Raw genomic sequence first — 17,474 nt, forward strand, 5'->3', positions numbered from 1 at the left:
CACGCCAGCGCAAGGGCACCAGAGGGCGCAGACCACGGTAAGGCGGGCTAACGGCGACGTTGGATTGCTCACCTTGAGTGCGAATTCCGGAGCGCGTGGAGGACGACGAAGGTGCGGTGGAGCCTTGAGTCGAAGGCAGCGGGGCTCCGGCTACACAAAAACTGCTCCGGTGAGCGAGGACCCGACACAGCAGGGAGGGAGAGAGCACACCGAAGGGTGTCCCGAGCAGCTGACTGTAAGGCGAAGCTCACCGTGGCACTGGACGGGGCACGGGCGCGACGGCGGCCACGGAACAGGCAATGGGCGCCGGTGGGCGGTGGCGGAGCTCCCAATTCGCGTGGGCAGAGAGAGGGCGAGAGAGTTGGGCAGAGGGCGCAAATGAGAGAGGAGGAGTGGGCGAGCGGGGCACGAGGCTCAAAAGGGGCGCGAGCGCACGGACGTGGTCGGAGAACGCGCGGTCGTGTGCGCGTCCACGACGGGGAGATCATGGGCGGAAGGTTGAGGACGGCTGACAGGTGGGGGCGGCGGGGCTGAGAGAGGGAGAGTGGGCGCGGGGGAAAAGAACGGCGCCGACAGCTCTGGCCCACGCGACAGCGAGAGAGAGGGGGGGAGTGAGCGCTCAGGCTTGCGCCGACAGGCGGGGCCCGCCTGTCAGGCACAGGGGGCGCGAGCGCAGGCGCGCGCGCGGGCTAGGCTTATTGGGCTGGCTTGGGCCGAAATGCCCTTTTCCTTTTTCCTAGAATTTCTATTGCTTTTTCTACTTATTTTATCTAGGGTTTTCAATTCAAATTTAAATCAAGTTTCAAATTCAAACTAAATCAAATATGTGCAACAATTCAAAGAATATTTAGGCTCAATATGATGCAATGTTCCATGACTCATATGTTTTGGGCAAAAATAAATTAAATAATCCCTCACTAATACAACTAACTCTAATTAAAAGAAAAAGAGAGAGAGAAAACTAGAGAGAGAGAAACTAGAGTGAGATAGAGAAGAGTAACACCTGAATTTGGATGATCATAAGAAAGAAATTTTATACCCCCAAATTCAGGGTATTACAGTTACCTCCTCCTGGGGGACCAAGCCAGTGGCCATCAAGACCTTCGGTGATGTCGAGCGAAACGCTCATTGGCAGAACCGGGCTTCCAGGGCCCTATCCATTGTTCCCTCGTTGTTGATGACGAAGTCGAGACTCCCGAAACGGATGGTCGCTCCAGGGGTCCAAACCGCGCCAACATCTTTGTTAGCCATCCAGAGCTTGAAGAACTTCATCGAGAATGCGCAAGGCCCTAACTAGCGCGACAACTGTCGATGTTTTGAACCTCGCTCCAACAGGTAAATTTATTGTATGCGTTCTGGGATCCTGACGGTGTGCTTGGTGGGCGCAAGATTTATACTGGTTCAAGCAGAATGTCCCTAGATCCAGTCATCAACGACTTGTTCTACCAGCACCATTGATGATCAAAAGCTCCTAGTATGGGTTATAAGCGAGCAAGAGAAGGAGGAGAGGCTCCCAAGTATCTTGTTATGGAGGAGGTGGAGCTAAGGGTTACAAAGTGGTGTCCTAACTAAGTCTTGGCTTAGCGATGGGGATCCGGCCACTAGGTCCTCAACGATGTGTCCTCCTTCCTCCGTTAGTCCATCGTCTTCACGTCTAGGGTCCGTGTGTTGTTTGTGTAGGCATCCTTGTTTGTGTGCCCACTTGTTCGTTAAAGGGACAACCTCTTCCTTTTATAGGTCAAGGAGGGGTTGGCCAGTGGTGGCTTGCTTAGGAAGGAGTCACTAGGCGATGGTAAACCAAGCGCTCTACCCTGGTGACACCATGTGTGCCTGTGGCGCTCGGGGGTTGTATGGTTGTCTCGTATTCTTTATAGCGGATGGCTTGTGCAACCTGGGACGTGAGCGGCATGATCCGAGTATACTGACCCCTGGTCTTCGTAGCTTAGGGCTTGGCGCGCCTCGTCGTGTTGTGCCTTGCCAACAGTCTATGCACTAAGGCCTAGTCTCGATAGGTCATGAGTGCACTGCAGGTCGGGGGAGCATGAGCCATAAACGCGCTGCAGTCCCGAGGGGTTCGTAGGCTAGCTATGAGTGCGTTGTAGCCCGAGGGGCTCGTAGGTCATAGTGGGAGGCGGACCAATGCCCCTGCTATGGCACAATGCTAGGTGTAGTTAATGTGACCGGTCACTCATGACGGGTCGGTCTCGAGACGAGCGAAGGATCCACTCGATTAGTTTTCCTTCGGCGCACTTAGCCCCCTGTTTAGTTCCGCCACGTTCGACCTTGGTCTTGGTGGTGTGGGGCTCGTCCGGGGCAAGTTCTTCCAGGACCGACATTACCTTTCTCCTCCTGCTAACCGATGGGCCTCGGTCACTAGAGGCTTTCTCTAGCGCGCTCACTGACCGATGGGCCCTAGGGACCGGAGATCTTATCCCCGACGCATGGGTACAATCATGCTTTTGGAGAAGTTGATGTGAGGTATGTTGCCTCGTTGAAGAGGTCAACATTAGATTTTAGGCATATGGCATCGGTGAGGTCTCCACGGAGGATGGCCAACGTGTCATTGGCATATTGAAGGACCAAGTAGGAGTTGTTTAGCAAGGCGGGGTGGTTGGTGCCAAACCGCAACACGCAATAACCATTCAAGCACCCAGAGTTAATAATGGTTGACAACAACAACAACCATTCAAATAGTTCACTCATATGACAACAAGTTAAGTGTGCTGCCAAACACGTTGACATAAAGTTATATGTTGTAATGGAGAATTTATGTAACCATATTAAAAGTATTGAACATATAAGTAATAAGCAAGTGCTTGCTCCGCTTATCAAAGGCTTACCATCGGTACGTTCAGAGAACACACAATCGATATTGGTATCTGGTATAGTCTATGTTTTTGTTCAATAAAAAGAACCAAAGTTAAAGAATCTATTTCAGAACAAAGACGTGTATTGTAACTGTTAAATCTATCGATAATTGAGCGTGATATTAAAACATGCTCTATACACTAATCTGTAATGAAATACGAAAAGATCCAAAATTTATGAAGTTGAAAGTATAAGATGAGATTAAAGAGGAGAATATTAGAATTGATCTCTACTAGTTGGTCCGACGGTCAACTAGGTCCTTAACCTCGTGCCCTGATTAGGGGCATACAACCTAAGACAAGGCTGGTGGGACCCCGTTGTGTGGCCCTATAAAAGGAGGTGAGGACGAGTTGCCCAAGTTACGAAGTTCGCTGCCATCTACGGTTCCCTACCCTGAAACCCTAGACCGGTTTAGAGAGAGGATGTCAGCAGCGAGAAGTTCGCCGTCAGTCTTTATCATCAGTAACGTCGTTGGCGTAGCGTAGAGCTTTAGCGATAAAAGTGATGGCAACCGGATCTAACATGGTGTAATATGCTATTGATTTAGATCTAGCGGCTAGGGTTTTTAGAAGATCCTAACAAATAGATTGTTCCTTTTAGATTAAAGTCAGTTGTTCGGATTACTGTAGCTGTAATGTATAGAGATAAAACATTATTAAAACAGTAGAAGATGATATAAATTAAAGTGAATAAGCTGAATCAGCCCCAAAGCTCGAGGTCATCCGTGCAAGCGCAAAGCAAGCCTGTGTCCATTAGTAGTAGTGCTAGTGCAACCTCAGAGTTACCAAGTAACATGAAATAGGACAGACACACTAGCAACAAGCGAGAACCAGGAAGTGGCCGTCAGTCAGGCACCGACTACGAGGCAGTCAGAGAGGAGAGGAAGAGCTCGATCACTGCCACCTGGGAATCCCGTCCGCACAACACAACGTCCGGCGCGGGTAGCTCCGCCGATCATCGATCACCGGAGAAGAGACCACTCAGTTTCGTGCCTCGCGTCCCCCGCCACGGGCCCCGCCGTCCGTCGGTTACTGCTGCCGATGCCAAGTGTGAACCAAGGGAGCACTGGAACTGGAACATCGATATGCTCTCCTCTGGTCCTCTCACACAGTGGAAAGCAGTAGCCTATGTGGATACCCAAGCAATTAAGGGTGCGTTTGGTTGCAATGACAGGACGGGATGGGACAGGACGATCCCTCAAATATGGTTGTTTGGTTCAGGGTCAGGGGTTGGGACATGACTATTCAGTGTTGTCCCCAGTTATCCCTTAAAATTGGAGGGACGAGAGAGGACGACAGGGGACGTCCCTGTCCTGGCTGTCCCGCAACCAAACACACCCTAAGTTCTTTCTGTAAGACATCTTCAGCAGTTTACCTATATACTATGTATCTATATTTAAACTATTCTATGTAAACAATGCAATCTACAATATTAAATAACGTAAAACGGTGTTTTTAGTAACCATGTAGATACAATATACAGCAGTTCACTCATATGATCACAAAAACATCTTTACATTGTAGATTGTATTGTTTATAGAGTGTAGTTTAAGGGTCTGTTTGGTTGGGCTGTGGCTGTGAAAAAAGCTACTGTGGGCTGTGAGCTGTGGAAAAAGCTGTTGTGGGCTGTGAGCTGTTAAAAAGCTAAAAACCGTTTGGTGGAAACCACAAAAAGCCGTTAAAAGTTCTTAAATATATGTTTTCACAGTTCCATCCAAAAGCCACTAAAAGCAGGTCTAAGGGTGCTTTCAGTTTTGCACTGCGAGAAAGTCAGCTTTTAGAAAAAGCTGCTTTCTGGATCCAGCCCTTTGGTTTGGCTTTTGGCTTTTAGGGGGCAAAAGCCAAAAGCCAAACCAAACGGTAAGGGGTAGGCTGTCATTCCGTGTTCTACCAGTGTTCTGTCATTCTCATTACCCCCTCCCCGCACTGTCTTTTTCATTCTCCCCTCCCCGCATCACACGCCTAGCTAAAATTAAATTAAAAAACACAAATGTGGCTCCAATGGGATTCGAACCTGCGACCTCTCAAGCAAATATGCTCGTAGCTACCACTACACCACATGTGTGTTTATATTAATATTTGTTACAGTAAAAATATATACTACATCTCTCCCAAAGCCCACCTGCTACCTTTGCACAATGTGTAGTAGTAGATAATTATCAACGAGATTCCTGAATTATATTTTTGGATGGAGGGAGTAGTATTTAAAAAAGAGTCTTGCATGCAATTTCTTTTGTTTGAATAATGTTTTCAACTTAAATTCTTTTTTATATGTGTGACATTTATTCTCCGTAATATTTTTCCATGGCTCTGACTTGTGAGTCATTTTCATAAACCAACGTCAAAGATGAATCCATGTTTCTTACTTGGAAACCCCGAACAAACACCACTGGCAGGAGGCGCTCGCGTTGGTGTCGCTCATCGACGACGAAAAGAAGCTTGGCGACTGCCAGTTCGACCTCTGGAAGCAGTACTACGTACGTGACCGCATGTGTCGCTGTGTTTGGCAAGCTCCGGCGCAGCCGTCGCTTGGACGCGGTCCAGAGCGGCTGCACCACGCTGTCCATCTTCAAATAGGGGGACCTCATGGTCGTCGCCAACGCCGGCGACTCTCGGGTTGTTCTAGGCGCCGCATCCGACAACGGCGTCGTCATGCCGTCCAGCTCATCATCCACCTGAAGCTCAACCTCCCACGTAAGTCACTACTAACCGACCATGAATTCTTGTGCGCTGGGACGATGGTCGTTGCTGACGTTGTGTGAGTATCCTCGAACAAGATTTATGTAGAGGAGTAACACATCCGGTGGTGCAACGGATAGGTGTACTACCTCGCTGATGAGTCCGGGGTGCACTTCGTTTGGCAGCCCAGCCAAGAGTCATCGGTACTCGCCATATCGTGCGCGTTCGACGACTACTATATCAAGGACTATGACGTCATCTTGGCACTAGAGGTGACGCAGAGGAGGACCGACAACAATGACCACTCGTCATCGTCGGGTAGCTTTTGTGCCGGTCTGCCTTTAATTCTCTTCGCAAACACATACACTTGCTTTTTTTGTTTAAGCAAACGTGTATGATGGTGCATACCTAATGATTGACAATGTACGAGGGAACTTCTACCGGCAGGTGTGACACGTGCTCTTCAATGATGAGATCACGCAAATCGTGGCATATATCGAAGTCTGCATGATACTGATGGTTGCAATGGAGTAGTGAAACAGCTAAATTAAAATAACAAAATTTATGTATGGCTAAGATTACAAATGGATTATGAAATATTTTTTATAACAAAATAAGACACATTTTGTATATAAGTTATTATGTTATTATATGTTCTCGTTGCAATGCACGGGTACTCACCTAGTATAAGTATGAGTATGGATAAGCCGCTGTAGATGTTCTGATATACAGACAGAGCATGTATCAGCGGTTTCTACCTTTTCTGTATTATTTTATCTCTGTATATTACATATTTTAATCCAACAGCGAACGGTACGATACAGCAAGCCCCGGACACTATTGGTGTCTTCTTCTCCGCCCTGCCGTTCCGCGCGGAACATTTCCACCGCTTTCCACTTGCCTGGCGGCCTGGTCCCTGTGATTTGTGGAATTTTCGCGCGCATGTGTTAGCATGCAGCCAGCAACGGACACGGAGGTGGTAGGGGGAGCTGTGAAGAAAGAGCCAGAAGAGATCGTGGTCGAAGTAGACGGCGACGGGGACGAGGAAGCCGAGAAGGTGGTCAAGAGGAGGCGGAGGAGGAGGAAGAAGACGACGGCCTGGGATCCGCACAAGAAGCGCGCATGCGTGGATTGCACGAAGAGGTGCGCCCGGATCCATGGCCAGCCTGCTTCGCCGTCCGCATTGGCGTCGTCTTCCAGCAACGCGCGGCCGGTCCCGGCAGTGCCGTCCTTCTTCAAGGTCATGTTGGGCTACTTCTCCGAGGACATGGTATGTTTTCTTTTCCTTTATTTTCTTTTCTCCGGATTACTTGCTTCGATCTCGCTGCATGTCTGCATTGTTTTGTAAAGGCATAGTTTCTGTGCATGTTTGCATAGATTAGTAGGCAGGAGGTCGCCCAAGGATTTCAGTGATACCAGAACGAGCTCATGAGTCATGAACCACGTACTGTTGCACAAACGCAGGATATACCACCCCCTTTTGCCAAGACAATCTGGGACCTGGCAGGCTCCAACGTCTTTCTCGAAGACGCGTTCGGGCTCCGCTGGCGCGTGCGGCTCTGCCTGCGCGACGGCGTGCTGTCATTCGGGCACGGATGGAAGAACTTCGTGCTGGACCATGCCGTCAGCTGCGGCGAGTTCCTGGTGTTCAGGCAGATCGCCAGGTCGGTCTTCACCGTGCAGATGTTCGCCCCATCAGCCGTCGAGAGGCTGCACCTCTGTGAGAGGAACAAGAGGCAGAGCCGGAAGAGGAAGCCCAGGCCGCAGAGACAGAGAACAAGCTCTCCCAGTATCCAGACTGTCAAGGCGACCAAGAACAGAGTGAAGAACAGTAATAAGAAGAGACAGCGTACTGATGATCACCAAAACGGTGTACGCCCGAGAGGCCATAAGAGCAAGACGGCAGCTCAGGTCTGCGTCGACGACTCTGACGTCCCCGATCCTGCGTCTGAACCGAAGTGTCCAGACACGTCGGAAAGATTGCCGGAGGCTGAAGTCACAGAACCGCAAGAAATTTCTGAGCCCCCTGCGGGACGACATGAGCGTGAAGCTCAGAAGGTGTTAGACGGAGAGGCAGAGGTAGCAGACGACAGCGCAATGCTTGAAGAGACTGAAACCATCTACAACGCTAGACTTACGGAGCACCAGGTTCCTGCTGCCAATGAAACAGAGCATGGCGAGTGCTTGGCAAATTTCGATGCTAGCATACCTCTTGCTATGATGGATCTGAATGAAGTGAGCATAGACGATATATTTCTGTCGGCTGATACGTACGAATTTGGAAGTGACATGTGTAACCCAGAACCGTTTTCTGTTGGTCTGAACATGGAAGGCACCACTACTGGCCAAAACTCGGGATTCAGTTGCCTTGAGGAGCTGGATACCCCACAGAACCACCTTTCTTCCATGGGAGATGGCCATTGTTCTCTGGTTCCAGAAGCAGGACCATGTACCGAAAACAACAAAGAGAAGGCTGATGCACTAGAAACGGGAGCATCGTATTTCTGTGACTCCTCGTTTCATGATATAGACATCAACGCGTTGCCCGCTAAGGAGCCGCCGTCGTTTGGAGAGGATAGCCCTTCTCCTCGAGCTGGCGCTGAAATGCATCCTAATGAATGTGGATTAAGCAGCTGTAGTCAGGATAGAGGCAATAGTTCCCTCCTTATCATCAACAAGCAAGCTGCACATAAAGAATGTCAGTACTATTTTCCAAACCTTTGTTTCTGAATTTACACGTACACTTTTTTTTTGGTTCCCCTCTGTGTTTGCATGGGTTTTTAGAGTCACCACAAAGATTCAGCGTTTGTTGCAGCAGATTCTTTCATGACGACGAAGCAGGATAAACCACAAGGTGGACAATGTAGCATGCAGGATGGGGTAGGACGACAGCATCCTACTGAAATCACGTCGAGAAATGCAAAGCCTCGTGAATCTCCTGAACTCACGCGGAATCCTCTGGGAACTGGTATTGCAGTGTTCATCATGATTTATGACTCTCCGAGAATTTAGAGCCTTGAATGAACTGGATGGATGTTAGTTTCGCACCTGTACCTGCCGCACAGCACTCAGTTCACGCGTTTCAGCACAACTTGCAGGAACTGGCTCTGAATCCACCCACAGCGGAACCTCTGAATCTGGTGGTCTTCTCGCGCTCACAGAAAACATCACCAAATTCTGCATCGCTGTGCCTGCACCAGGGCAAACATGGCTTGTGAGTAACCCTGACTGATCTGAGCTCACCGTTATGGACCATAGTTCTGAAAGATTTTTCTTTGTACAGGAGATTCCCGGCCGACTGCCGGTCATTCCAAGAACGAAGAAACATGGGAGGAAGGTTGTGATGCTCAAGGACCCACGCATGAGACTCTGGCCTGTGCTCTACCAATGCACCCCGAGGTTCAACGGCATCATCACTGGCTGGGTTGACGTCTGCAGGGAGAACAGAATCAAGGAAGGTGACACCTGCGAGTTCGAACTCAGCGGTAACTCTGAACTCTCATTCCAACTCCAAGTGCGCGTGCCCAATACGCACCCAGAATGTTGACCTTATCTATCGTATCTTAGGCTTCTGTGTCCCATCTTTTTCCTTCAATCCCGAAATAAGAATGTATGTAGACTTCTGTTAACAAGGAAATGTCGATGCTTTCTGGCACATTTTCATGTCCAGATTGTCCCCTTTTCTTTTTTTTATTACAATGGAATATTCAGATTATCCGTGCATGCTAAAAAAAGAAGTCTGACTGCTACCACTGCTGCTATCAATGAAGAAATGGAACTTTTTTTTGTAGTGTTACAGAAGTCAAGCGTTCTCAGTTTGGCAAAGTTGAAAGCTAGATTTTGATGCCATCCGTGGATTCCCCTTCGAACAACTCCGATAGCAACTCGACCAGATCATCTGCCGTGTACCTGGCAGATTTCCCAAGCTTGGGTTGCTTCTGCAGGAACGCGCAGTAAGCAGGGACCACCATCTCCGACACGGCGTTCCGCAGCACCGCTCGGAGCACGGGGTCCGGGACCTCGCGGCACATCTCGCTGTCGCGCGATCTGTTAAACGCCGCGTTGAACTCCGCCAGAACTTTCGCCGACTTGCCTCTGCCACACGCGGTCGTGTCCAGGAGAGCGACGACGGGGCCCCACGACGACGCGGCGTAGCTCGCTACGTGCTGCTCGACCCGGCTCCGGCGCCGCGCCGCCCACGCGTCCCCGAGCAGGGAAGCCACGCCGTCGTTGTCCGCGACGCGGCTCAGCACGAAGCTGATGTTGTTCGCCAGGAAGAGGTGCCGCGAGCCCCCTGCGTCCGCGCAGGCGACAGCGAATCTCCTCTGGAGGTTGCGTTCCAGGCCCGCGATCAGGTCCGAGACGACGCCGGCGAGGGAGCCGCGCTCGTCGGCGCCCGCGAGGATCAGATCGAGCGTGGTGCGGTGCCTCGCCAGCAGCTCGACGCAGGTCATGGCGTCGCGTGTCAGCGGGTGGACGCCACCTGCGGCGCTCGGCGTGTGCGGGAACAGTGAGTCGCCTTGGATCTTGGCTATGGCGCCGCTGACCATGATCCTCACCGCGCCGGCCAGTTTCGTGAGGATACCTTGTGTCCGCTCCGAGATGGCCTCCTTGCGCGCGCCGCTGAGGAGGAGCAGGAGGCTGGGAGCGGCGTCGGTGAGAGCCTCGTACATGCCGAGCATGTACACGAGCTTCTCGTGCGACGTGATGCTGGTGAATCCGTTGGCGAAGTCGAGCAGGATCAGGATGCGGTTCTCCGCGATGGCCAGCAAGTATTCGTCCCTGAAACCGTCGAAGGCGCCTGGGTTCTGCGCGTACAGCTGCCTCCGCATGGCGACCATGGCCTTCCCTATGATCTCCGTCACCGTCGTCCACCGCTTGATCACGGCCTCAGTCGTCTGCTGCGAGCATTCGACCCGAAGAATTGACAAGAAACTGCACCGTGATCGTCGTCACTCAGTCACATCCGAGCATGGAAATCCATTCACCAGCAGGAAGCCAGAGAAACCAGAAGCGTCGAAGTTACCTGTCTAGCACATCGCAGGGAGCGTTGGCGAACGCCCGGAAGAGTACCTCGGTGCATCCGGCACGAACGACCCGAAGCGCGATCTCGTGAAGGACGGACACGCCTGCGGGGCAGATGAGATCGAGGTCGTCCCAGACCTCGGTGTCCAAGAGGGCCGCGACCTCGTGAGGCACGCTCGAGCTCGCCCTCGACCGGCTCCCGTCGGACGCGTCGACCACCCCGCCGGTGCCCGCCGAGCTGTTCCTTTCGCGGGCGCTGGGGAAGATCAGCCGTGATTGGTTAGTGGAGGCGAGCGAGAGCCTGTGGACGGCGCCGCGCAGCAGGGAGGCGTTCCAGACCCTGACGCGCAGGAACTCCTCCACCATGCGCGACGCGGCGGCGCCGACGGCGCTGTCCAGGCGGCGGCGCGCGGAGGCGGCCTCCGGGAGCGGGAAAGGGTTCTCCGCCGCCAGGAGGAGCACCTCGTCGACCGCCGCCAGGAGGCCTCTGTTGGTGTAGCTCGCCCCGGCGTCCCAGATGCCCGAGTCGGCGCCGGGTGAGCGAGTCCACTGGAGCAGGGCGTGCTCCGCGAGGGCGAGCCGCTCCTCCGCCTGCGTCTTCGGCGCGACGGCGACACCGAAAGCTGGCTTCCCAACGGCGGCCCCCATGCTTGATTGCGAGTGCGAGGACCCGAGTCCGCTGCGCGTTGCGGCGTTGCCGTGTGTGATTCAATATCCGAGAAGGAGATACTGGAGAGGTTAACTAGCATTACTGAGTTTTCAGGTCGCCTAGTGCAGACGGACGGAGGTAGACACCAAAAAGTAGGTAACAACACCGAACTTGACTCTCCCTGCCCCCGGTGTCAACTCCGCATGTGCTGTTTAGTTCGGATGAGATCTCTTGGCGCGGATAATGGTTACAAGTTATAATTATATTGAATAGTAGTATCTAGTATATTTGAATGAATTTAACCAAATAAAAGTATTATTATCTGTTACCCTATATAATCTATTTACGTTATGTTTTGGGTGAGCCAAACACCACCTTATTTTTTTTTAAAGATCGCCTCGCGTCCCGGCTCATCCCCGCCGTGTTCAGGCTGATTGGATTTGAAGATCCCCCGCCGTGTTCAGGCTGATTGGATTTGAAGTCGAGGTTGTCGGCTTTGCCCTAATTAACCAGACGCATGACAAACGCAGACAATCTGCTCCAATCCACCTCAATACATACAGATTTAGATCAATACTAGAACATACAAATTAGGTCAGATTAGTTAACCGTTCGTTCAACTCAGCCCCACCCAGGGAGGCGTTCTCAACTCACGACTTATAATTCTAGTTCCTAACTATTGTCACGTCAAATATATAAATATCAATTATGAGTATTAAATTTAGACTTAGAGACGGTTTGAATGTGTTAGAGCTAATTACTAAATTAGCTAGAGACATCCAAATAGATAAGTTAATTAAATTTAGACTTAGAGGCTGTTTGAATGTGTTAGAGCTAGTAGTTAGAGCGTCTCCAAGATACTCTTTATTTTTTTACTCTCTATTTAACTCTCTATTTGAGTTTGGCGAGGCATGAGTTAGTCATAACATTCATCTAAAAGGAAGTGTTAATAAACCCTATGAGAGGTTGTATGGAACAATGCCAAATGTATCTATGAGGAGCTCTAATTTTCTATATAATAGATATGTATCCTCTCATCATGAATAATAACAGTAAGAAAAAAGATCATCCACTGTCGTTTCATATCTCTCGTGTTTACACCATTTTGGAAAAGAAATGGAGAATTGTTTCGTTCTCCCGCACATTTAAATAGTAAAAAAAGCTAAAGCTATGCACATACGAGAATTCAAACCATGGTTCTTAGCTTCAAACTCACACTAGACAGTTGCTCGTGCTTTGCTACGGTTTTTATATATCATATAAATATGTATTGGGATACTTATTCAAATATAATTATTGTTTATTTCTAAACATTAAGGTACGTGCGGTATGGTGGTTAGCCTTAAATTTTTGGAGCAAGGGGCGTGGATTCGAGTGCTCGATTTGCATTATTTTTACGCGATGTGGTAGGGTCGGGTGCTGGGCAGATGCAGAAGCTGGTTGCGTGGCTGCTGGAGGTCCACAGGGCAGTAGCTGAAAGAGCGCCGCGTGAACGCTCGGCATGGGACCCATAGGACACGACGCCGAGACGGACGCGTAGGGCGGATCCGGAGTGTCAGTACGGAGAGTGAAGTCGTGGTAGCTGCAGGTGCCCATATTAGGTTCTTAGTAGAGTATAATATAAATTTATATCTACCTAGCCAACAGAACACACGTAGTTTTATGCTTTATACTCTATACACACAAGCACATTTGTAGTTTTTGTCCATGCCCACCCTCCCCGCCCCCTCAGCGTGTTGGCGGCCACAAATCGATGGCAGAGGATCTGGAGGTCGACTGTGGTACGAGGGCCGCGATTGAGATCGAGAGCGGGGGGAGAAGAAATAGGGGCAGTGGGGAGTTCAGGCAGGCAAAATCGGTGGCGTGCACGCAGGCATCTAGGTGGCGGGGTCAGGACCTCCTGGCAGGACAGATCGGCGGTGATATCGTGCGGGAGGGTGTAGGGGGCGCGGAACTCCAGCCACGGCGTGCGGCAATCTCAGGGGCGGGGGCGGCGGCGTGGGGAGGGGCGGTCGCGGAGGGGTGGTGAAGGGCGCGCGGATGGGGCGAGGGCAGGCGGGGGCACGGTAGTGTGGACGCTGACGTTACTAACTTAATAGAGTAGTATAGATAATATAAATTTATATCTACCTAGCCAACAGAACGCACGTAGTTTTATGCTTTATACTCTATACACACAAGCACATTTGTAGTTATTATTTACGGAAGAGTTCATGATCTAAATTTAAAATCTACGACGATCTCTTGCTCTTCAACACACTCTGACACTCGACATCCGCAACCTCCATGGGTTGTGCCTCCGTCGAATCAGAGTCAGACCTCGCCGGAGGGCCTGTTAGAGGCGTCGCAGATTTGACGCCTACTTACGGCGTCGAACGCACTTGGGCTCTTTCGGTTGTAGAGTAGGGACCGCGGCCACTTGAGCTTTCCGGGCCGGCCTTGAGCTGACAGCATGCCTCTCTCTCGCTGATCCGAGAACAAAACCGGCCCAATAGCCTTTAACTTGTGGGCTAGTCCTAGTCCGTGGCGGCTGTCGACCGCAAAATACCGAGCGAGCCCGTCCGTTCCGGTTCCGCTGACATTGGCAGCAGTCGTCTCGCGTACAGTTCCCACCGGCCTGGGCAACATTCCCCCCTTCCCCCAGCAGCTTCCAGGTGTCCCCCATGGTAATTTCTGCACAGAATCTGAGCACCAGATCAAATCAGTAATTTCACGATCGTTGCCAGGGCATCTCTGAAATTATCTCGCGCCAAAGCGGAGGTGGCAAGGCAACCAAGTGCAAGTAGCTTCGTTCGTCGGCCATTATATTGCAGCCAGTATTTTTTCTTCTTCTTCTTCTTCTTCTTCTTTTTTTTTACGTTGGCACCACGAGACCGAACGGCAGCAAATAAAGCAATCTTGGGCCAGATTTCATTCCCTCGAGTGCTGCAGAAAAGAGAGGGTGGATTCGATGCCTCCCCGTTTGATGCGCTAGCTGCACGCTTCAAAATCGATCGTGTAAAAGTTTAGCCGGCCGGACGGCCGGGCGGCCGGGACGAGATTTTGCATATTATTGATTCTACTACGGGGCAGACAATATATAAGTATATGCTTCGTCGGCCCTTCTCCGTGGGTTAAAAAAAAAAGTTTCAGAAAAAAAAAGGACGGAACGTTCGGCGACACGAGCCTGGCGAGAGACACGACACCAGCTGGTTGGTTCGCACCTCTTTCCCTGCTGCGCATGCGCATCATTGAGCCACGCTGCCTTTGGTTTGGAACTCCATGCACGCCCGGTGGCATGCATCGTCCTATTATTCGGACGAACGAAAAATCTTTGAAGTAACTTTGTTGTTTAAACAGTTACATTACATATAACCACAACCACCACGTGCGCGCGCGTATATATGCATGGTCACTGGTTAGCTTCTTTATCATTTTCCAATTTCCAGTCCATCATGACCTAAAGATATATATACTTGCGTGCCGGGCTTCCGGCGCACGCACGTCTCGATGCCTCTGATGGGCAACCGGCCGCCAAGGGGAATTTCCACGCGGCTGGGCGGTGCAGAAAAAGGGCATCTAATTAAAAACAGCAGAAGCAGCAGTGCACTGCATAAAACATTCAGATTCCCTCACTCTAGACTTCCGACTGACGCGTCGTGTGGAGGCCGCAGGAAATTCTGGCCATCGGAATCTGCATGCCTGCATCTAGAGAGAGATAGAGGGAGAGGGAGAGTTGGGAAGAGCCTGCCAGGAAACAGGCAGGTGGCTTCATGCATGCAGGTTCTCGCACGAGCTTGTAGTGCACAATAATCGGACGATCTATTCCTGGTCCTGTACACTCTAGGCTCTAGCTGCTTCCTTGTTGCAGCGGATGGCTTGACAAATTTTCCTGCCCTGTCCGCTGGATGAACAAGAACAGCTCCGGCCCTCCAACCTTCCATGACTCCATGTTGACCAGACATGCATGTCTCACGCTCGGTTAATGTTCCACGGCCCAGGAGAATAAATAAAGCATGTCTCAGCACAGGGTATATAATATACTACCAGTGTTTGTCCCGGAAAGGAATAAAGGCGCAATTCCCATCAGCCCATGTAGGAACAAAGCTTGGCCCCATCGAGCAACATCGACCGGGTGCATGTGTGCAATGGATCAAACGAGGAATAGAAAGAATGAAACACGGCATTATATTGCATGCCTCACAAGTCACAACGACGTCGCAGCCCTATGCCACTGTGGTAGTAATAAAAAGTATACAGTATAAAAATGTCGTTACAGGCCCTGGACACTGTCCAGCACTGCCGACATGATTGCAGGCAGATCTTTAATTAGGGCGCGTGTGAAATTAAGCACAACTCGTCCCGTTTGGAAGCTTAAGCGCGAAGTATATTCCCAACTTTGAGTACAAAGTGGACAGTGTCTTTGTTGTATGGTTGAGAACGGAGAGGGACTCGATGCGATGAGCACGTACGACGATAGATAGGGCATCCCCACAGCCGCCTCTCGAGCCACCACTACTACTCCATATCTTATTTTTACCGTCAGTTCACAATCGCCGTACTTGACGGCCGCCGACGCTTGAGCTCGATAGCTGAGCGCTCACGCTATTACTCACTTCTAAGGGCATCTACAACGGGTGTCTTAAGTTGTGTCTTAGAGTATGTCTAGAGGGTGAATGTAAAATATCTTAAGACATGTATCTTGATGAAGACACAGTGTCTTAGCTCTATGTTCGATACAGGAGACTAGCTGATTGGCCACTTTAATTTATTGAATGCTCTAATTGGTATAATTGTATTATGTTCTGTTTTAGTTGTGTCTTATACTTGGAGTACCGTGCAGCAGTGTCTAGGTTGTACATGCCCTAACCACGCTGAGGCCTAGTTTGATTACTCGAGTAACGAGAGAGATTGGAGTGGATTGAGATGTATTATGAGAGTTTTTATCTATTAAAGACTTAAACACTACAATCCTTCCGAACCACTTCAATCCATAGTACTTAAACTAGGCCTTAGAGACTGTTTTGGGAGCAAGTGAATTCAAGTGGACTGAGGAGGCTGTAATCTCTTCTATTCATTTTTAAATAGCAATGAATTATAACCGCTCAATACTCTCTAATACTCTTGCTCCCAAACAATTCTTTATTGGCCTATTGGAACCATGCGCTAAACTTTAGCAGCCCTCCCTCTCAAATGGGGAGGTAAGGTTTACAACATGGTTACTATTTGAATGAAAGTGCTAAAGCTTAGCATATGCATATAGAAAGATGTTTGTATCCTTAATTAACGCGGGTGGAGAGAGTGGAGTGAGGAATATAGGAAATGTCTTTTCCTCCTCGCTCTAGACCACTTTTAGCACACTCTATGCACATCTTGAAAGAGCTAAACTGCTAATGAATGAATGCTAAAGTTTAACACTTCACTTTTACCACTCTTGTTTAGGTCTTCAGATGCTAAAATTTAGTTAAAAGTGTAGTGCTAAACTTTAGCGCCATGATCCAAACAAACTATATATCTATTTACAATATTTGTCCTAACTATTTTATATTTATTTGGTTTTAAAATGAGCATTTAAAACGTTAAATAAACTTAAATGAAACATATTAAATATAAAATTTTATAATGTTTTAAATCAATACCTTTTATTTTAGTCATTTCTTCAACTGAGATCATTTGAAGAATTTAAATTCCAAAGATAATTTGATTATGGGAAAACACAAAAGTATTTTTCCATTGATAGGGGATTTTTTAAATATAAATGTTATTAACTACAAAGTTGCATAAGTTTTTTTAATCTAAAACTTTTGTTATTAGTCGTTTCTCATTCCATTATCATTTTAAATTTTGAAATTTTATATGTGAGCAGATCAAGCATAATTTCGGTAGATAGATGATTTGTAGTATGAAACTTGTCAACTATTGCATAGTTGTTTTAAGATCTATAATTTTTGTTTTGGTCATTTCTTCATTTGAGATCGTTATCTACCATTAAACACTCAACTGTGACCTGTGTATCACCAAGGATTATACATAATATGGATTTGTTGGGTCCGGATGACACGTGGACACAGGTGGACCCAAACACTTGGGAGTAGGAGAACTCACGTGCACAACAAAACAGTAGGTAGGGAACCATAGCTTCTTGTTATGCGTGTCCGTCTATGTACAATACGGGTGTATTTATAGGTAACCGGGTGGGTAAGTTTTTAAAATATATAATTTTTATTTCAGTCATTTCTCCATGTGGAATCCTTTCATACCACTACACACTTTCC

General features: G+C 49.2%; 2 protein-coding genes across 3 annotated transcripts; one reads left to right on the plus strand and one right to left on the minus strand.

The window, feature by feature from the left end:
* Nucleotides 1-6,280: 6,280 nt before the first annotated feature.
* Nucleotides 6,281-9,261, plus strand: LOC103650873 (B3 domain-containing protein Os01g0905400). Of its 2 annotated transcripts, none has more exons than XM_008676464.3 (5): nucleotides 6,281-6,816; nucleotides 7,011-8,244; nucleotides 8,362-8,514; nucleotides 8,645-8,760; nucleotides 8,830-9,261. In XM_008676464.3, exons 1-5 carry the CDS (start codon nucleotides 6,499-6,501, stop codon nucleotides 9,091-9,093), a joined length of 2,085 nt encoding a protein of 694 aa, XP_008674686.1. In that variant the 5' UTR covers nucleotides 6,281-6,498; the 3' UTR covers nucleotides 9,094-9,261. The 2 variants fall into 2 exon arrangements, with proteins under 2 accessions (XP_008674686.1, XP_020405978.1); XM_020550389.3 differs by having other exon boundaries at nucleotides 6,282-6,816; nucleotides 8,365-8,514.
* Nucleotides 9,174-11,275, minus strand: LOC100192942 (exo70 exocyst complex subunit family protein). Its single transcript, NM_001138123.1, has 2 exons — nucleotides 10,573-11,275; nucleotides 9,174-10,481 (listed from the first exon to the last, which is right to left on the minus strand). The coding sequence occupies exons 1-2, from the start codon at nucleotides 11,217-11,219 to the stop codon at nucleotides 9,380-9,382; spliced, it is 1,749 nt and encodes a 582-aa protein (NP_001131595.1). The 5' UTR covers nucleotides 11,220-11,275; the 3' UTR covers nucleotides 9,174-9,379.
* Between the last annotated feature and the right edge of the window lie 6,199 nt (nucleotides 11,276-17,474).

Source organism: Zea mays, chromosome 3 (genome assembly GCF_902167145.1).
Source record: "Zea mays cultivar B73 chromosome 3, Zm-B73-REFERENCE-NAM-5.0, whole genome shotgun sequence".
Taxonomy (NCBI): domain Eukaryota; kingdom Viridiplantae; phylum Streptophyta; class Magnoliopsida; order Poales; family Poaceae; genus Zea; species Zea mays.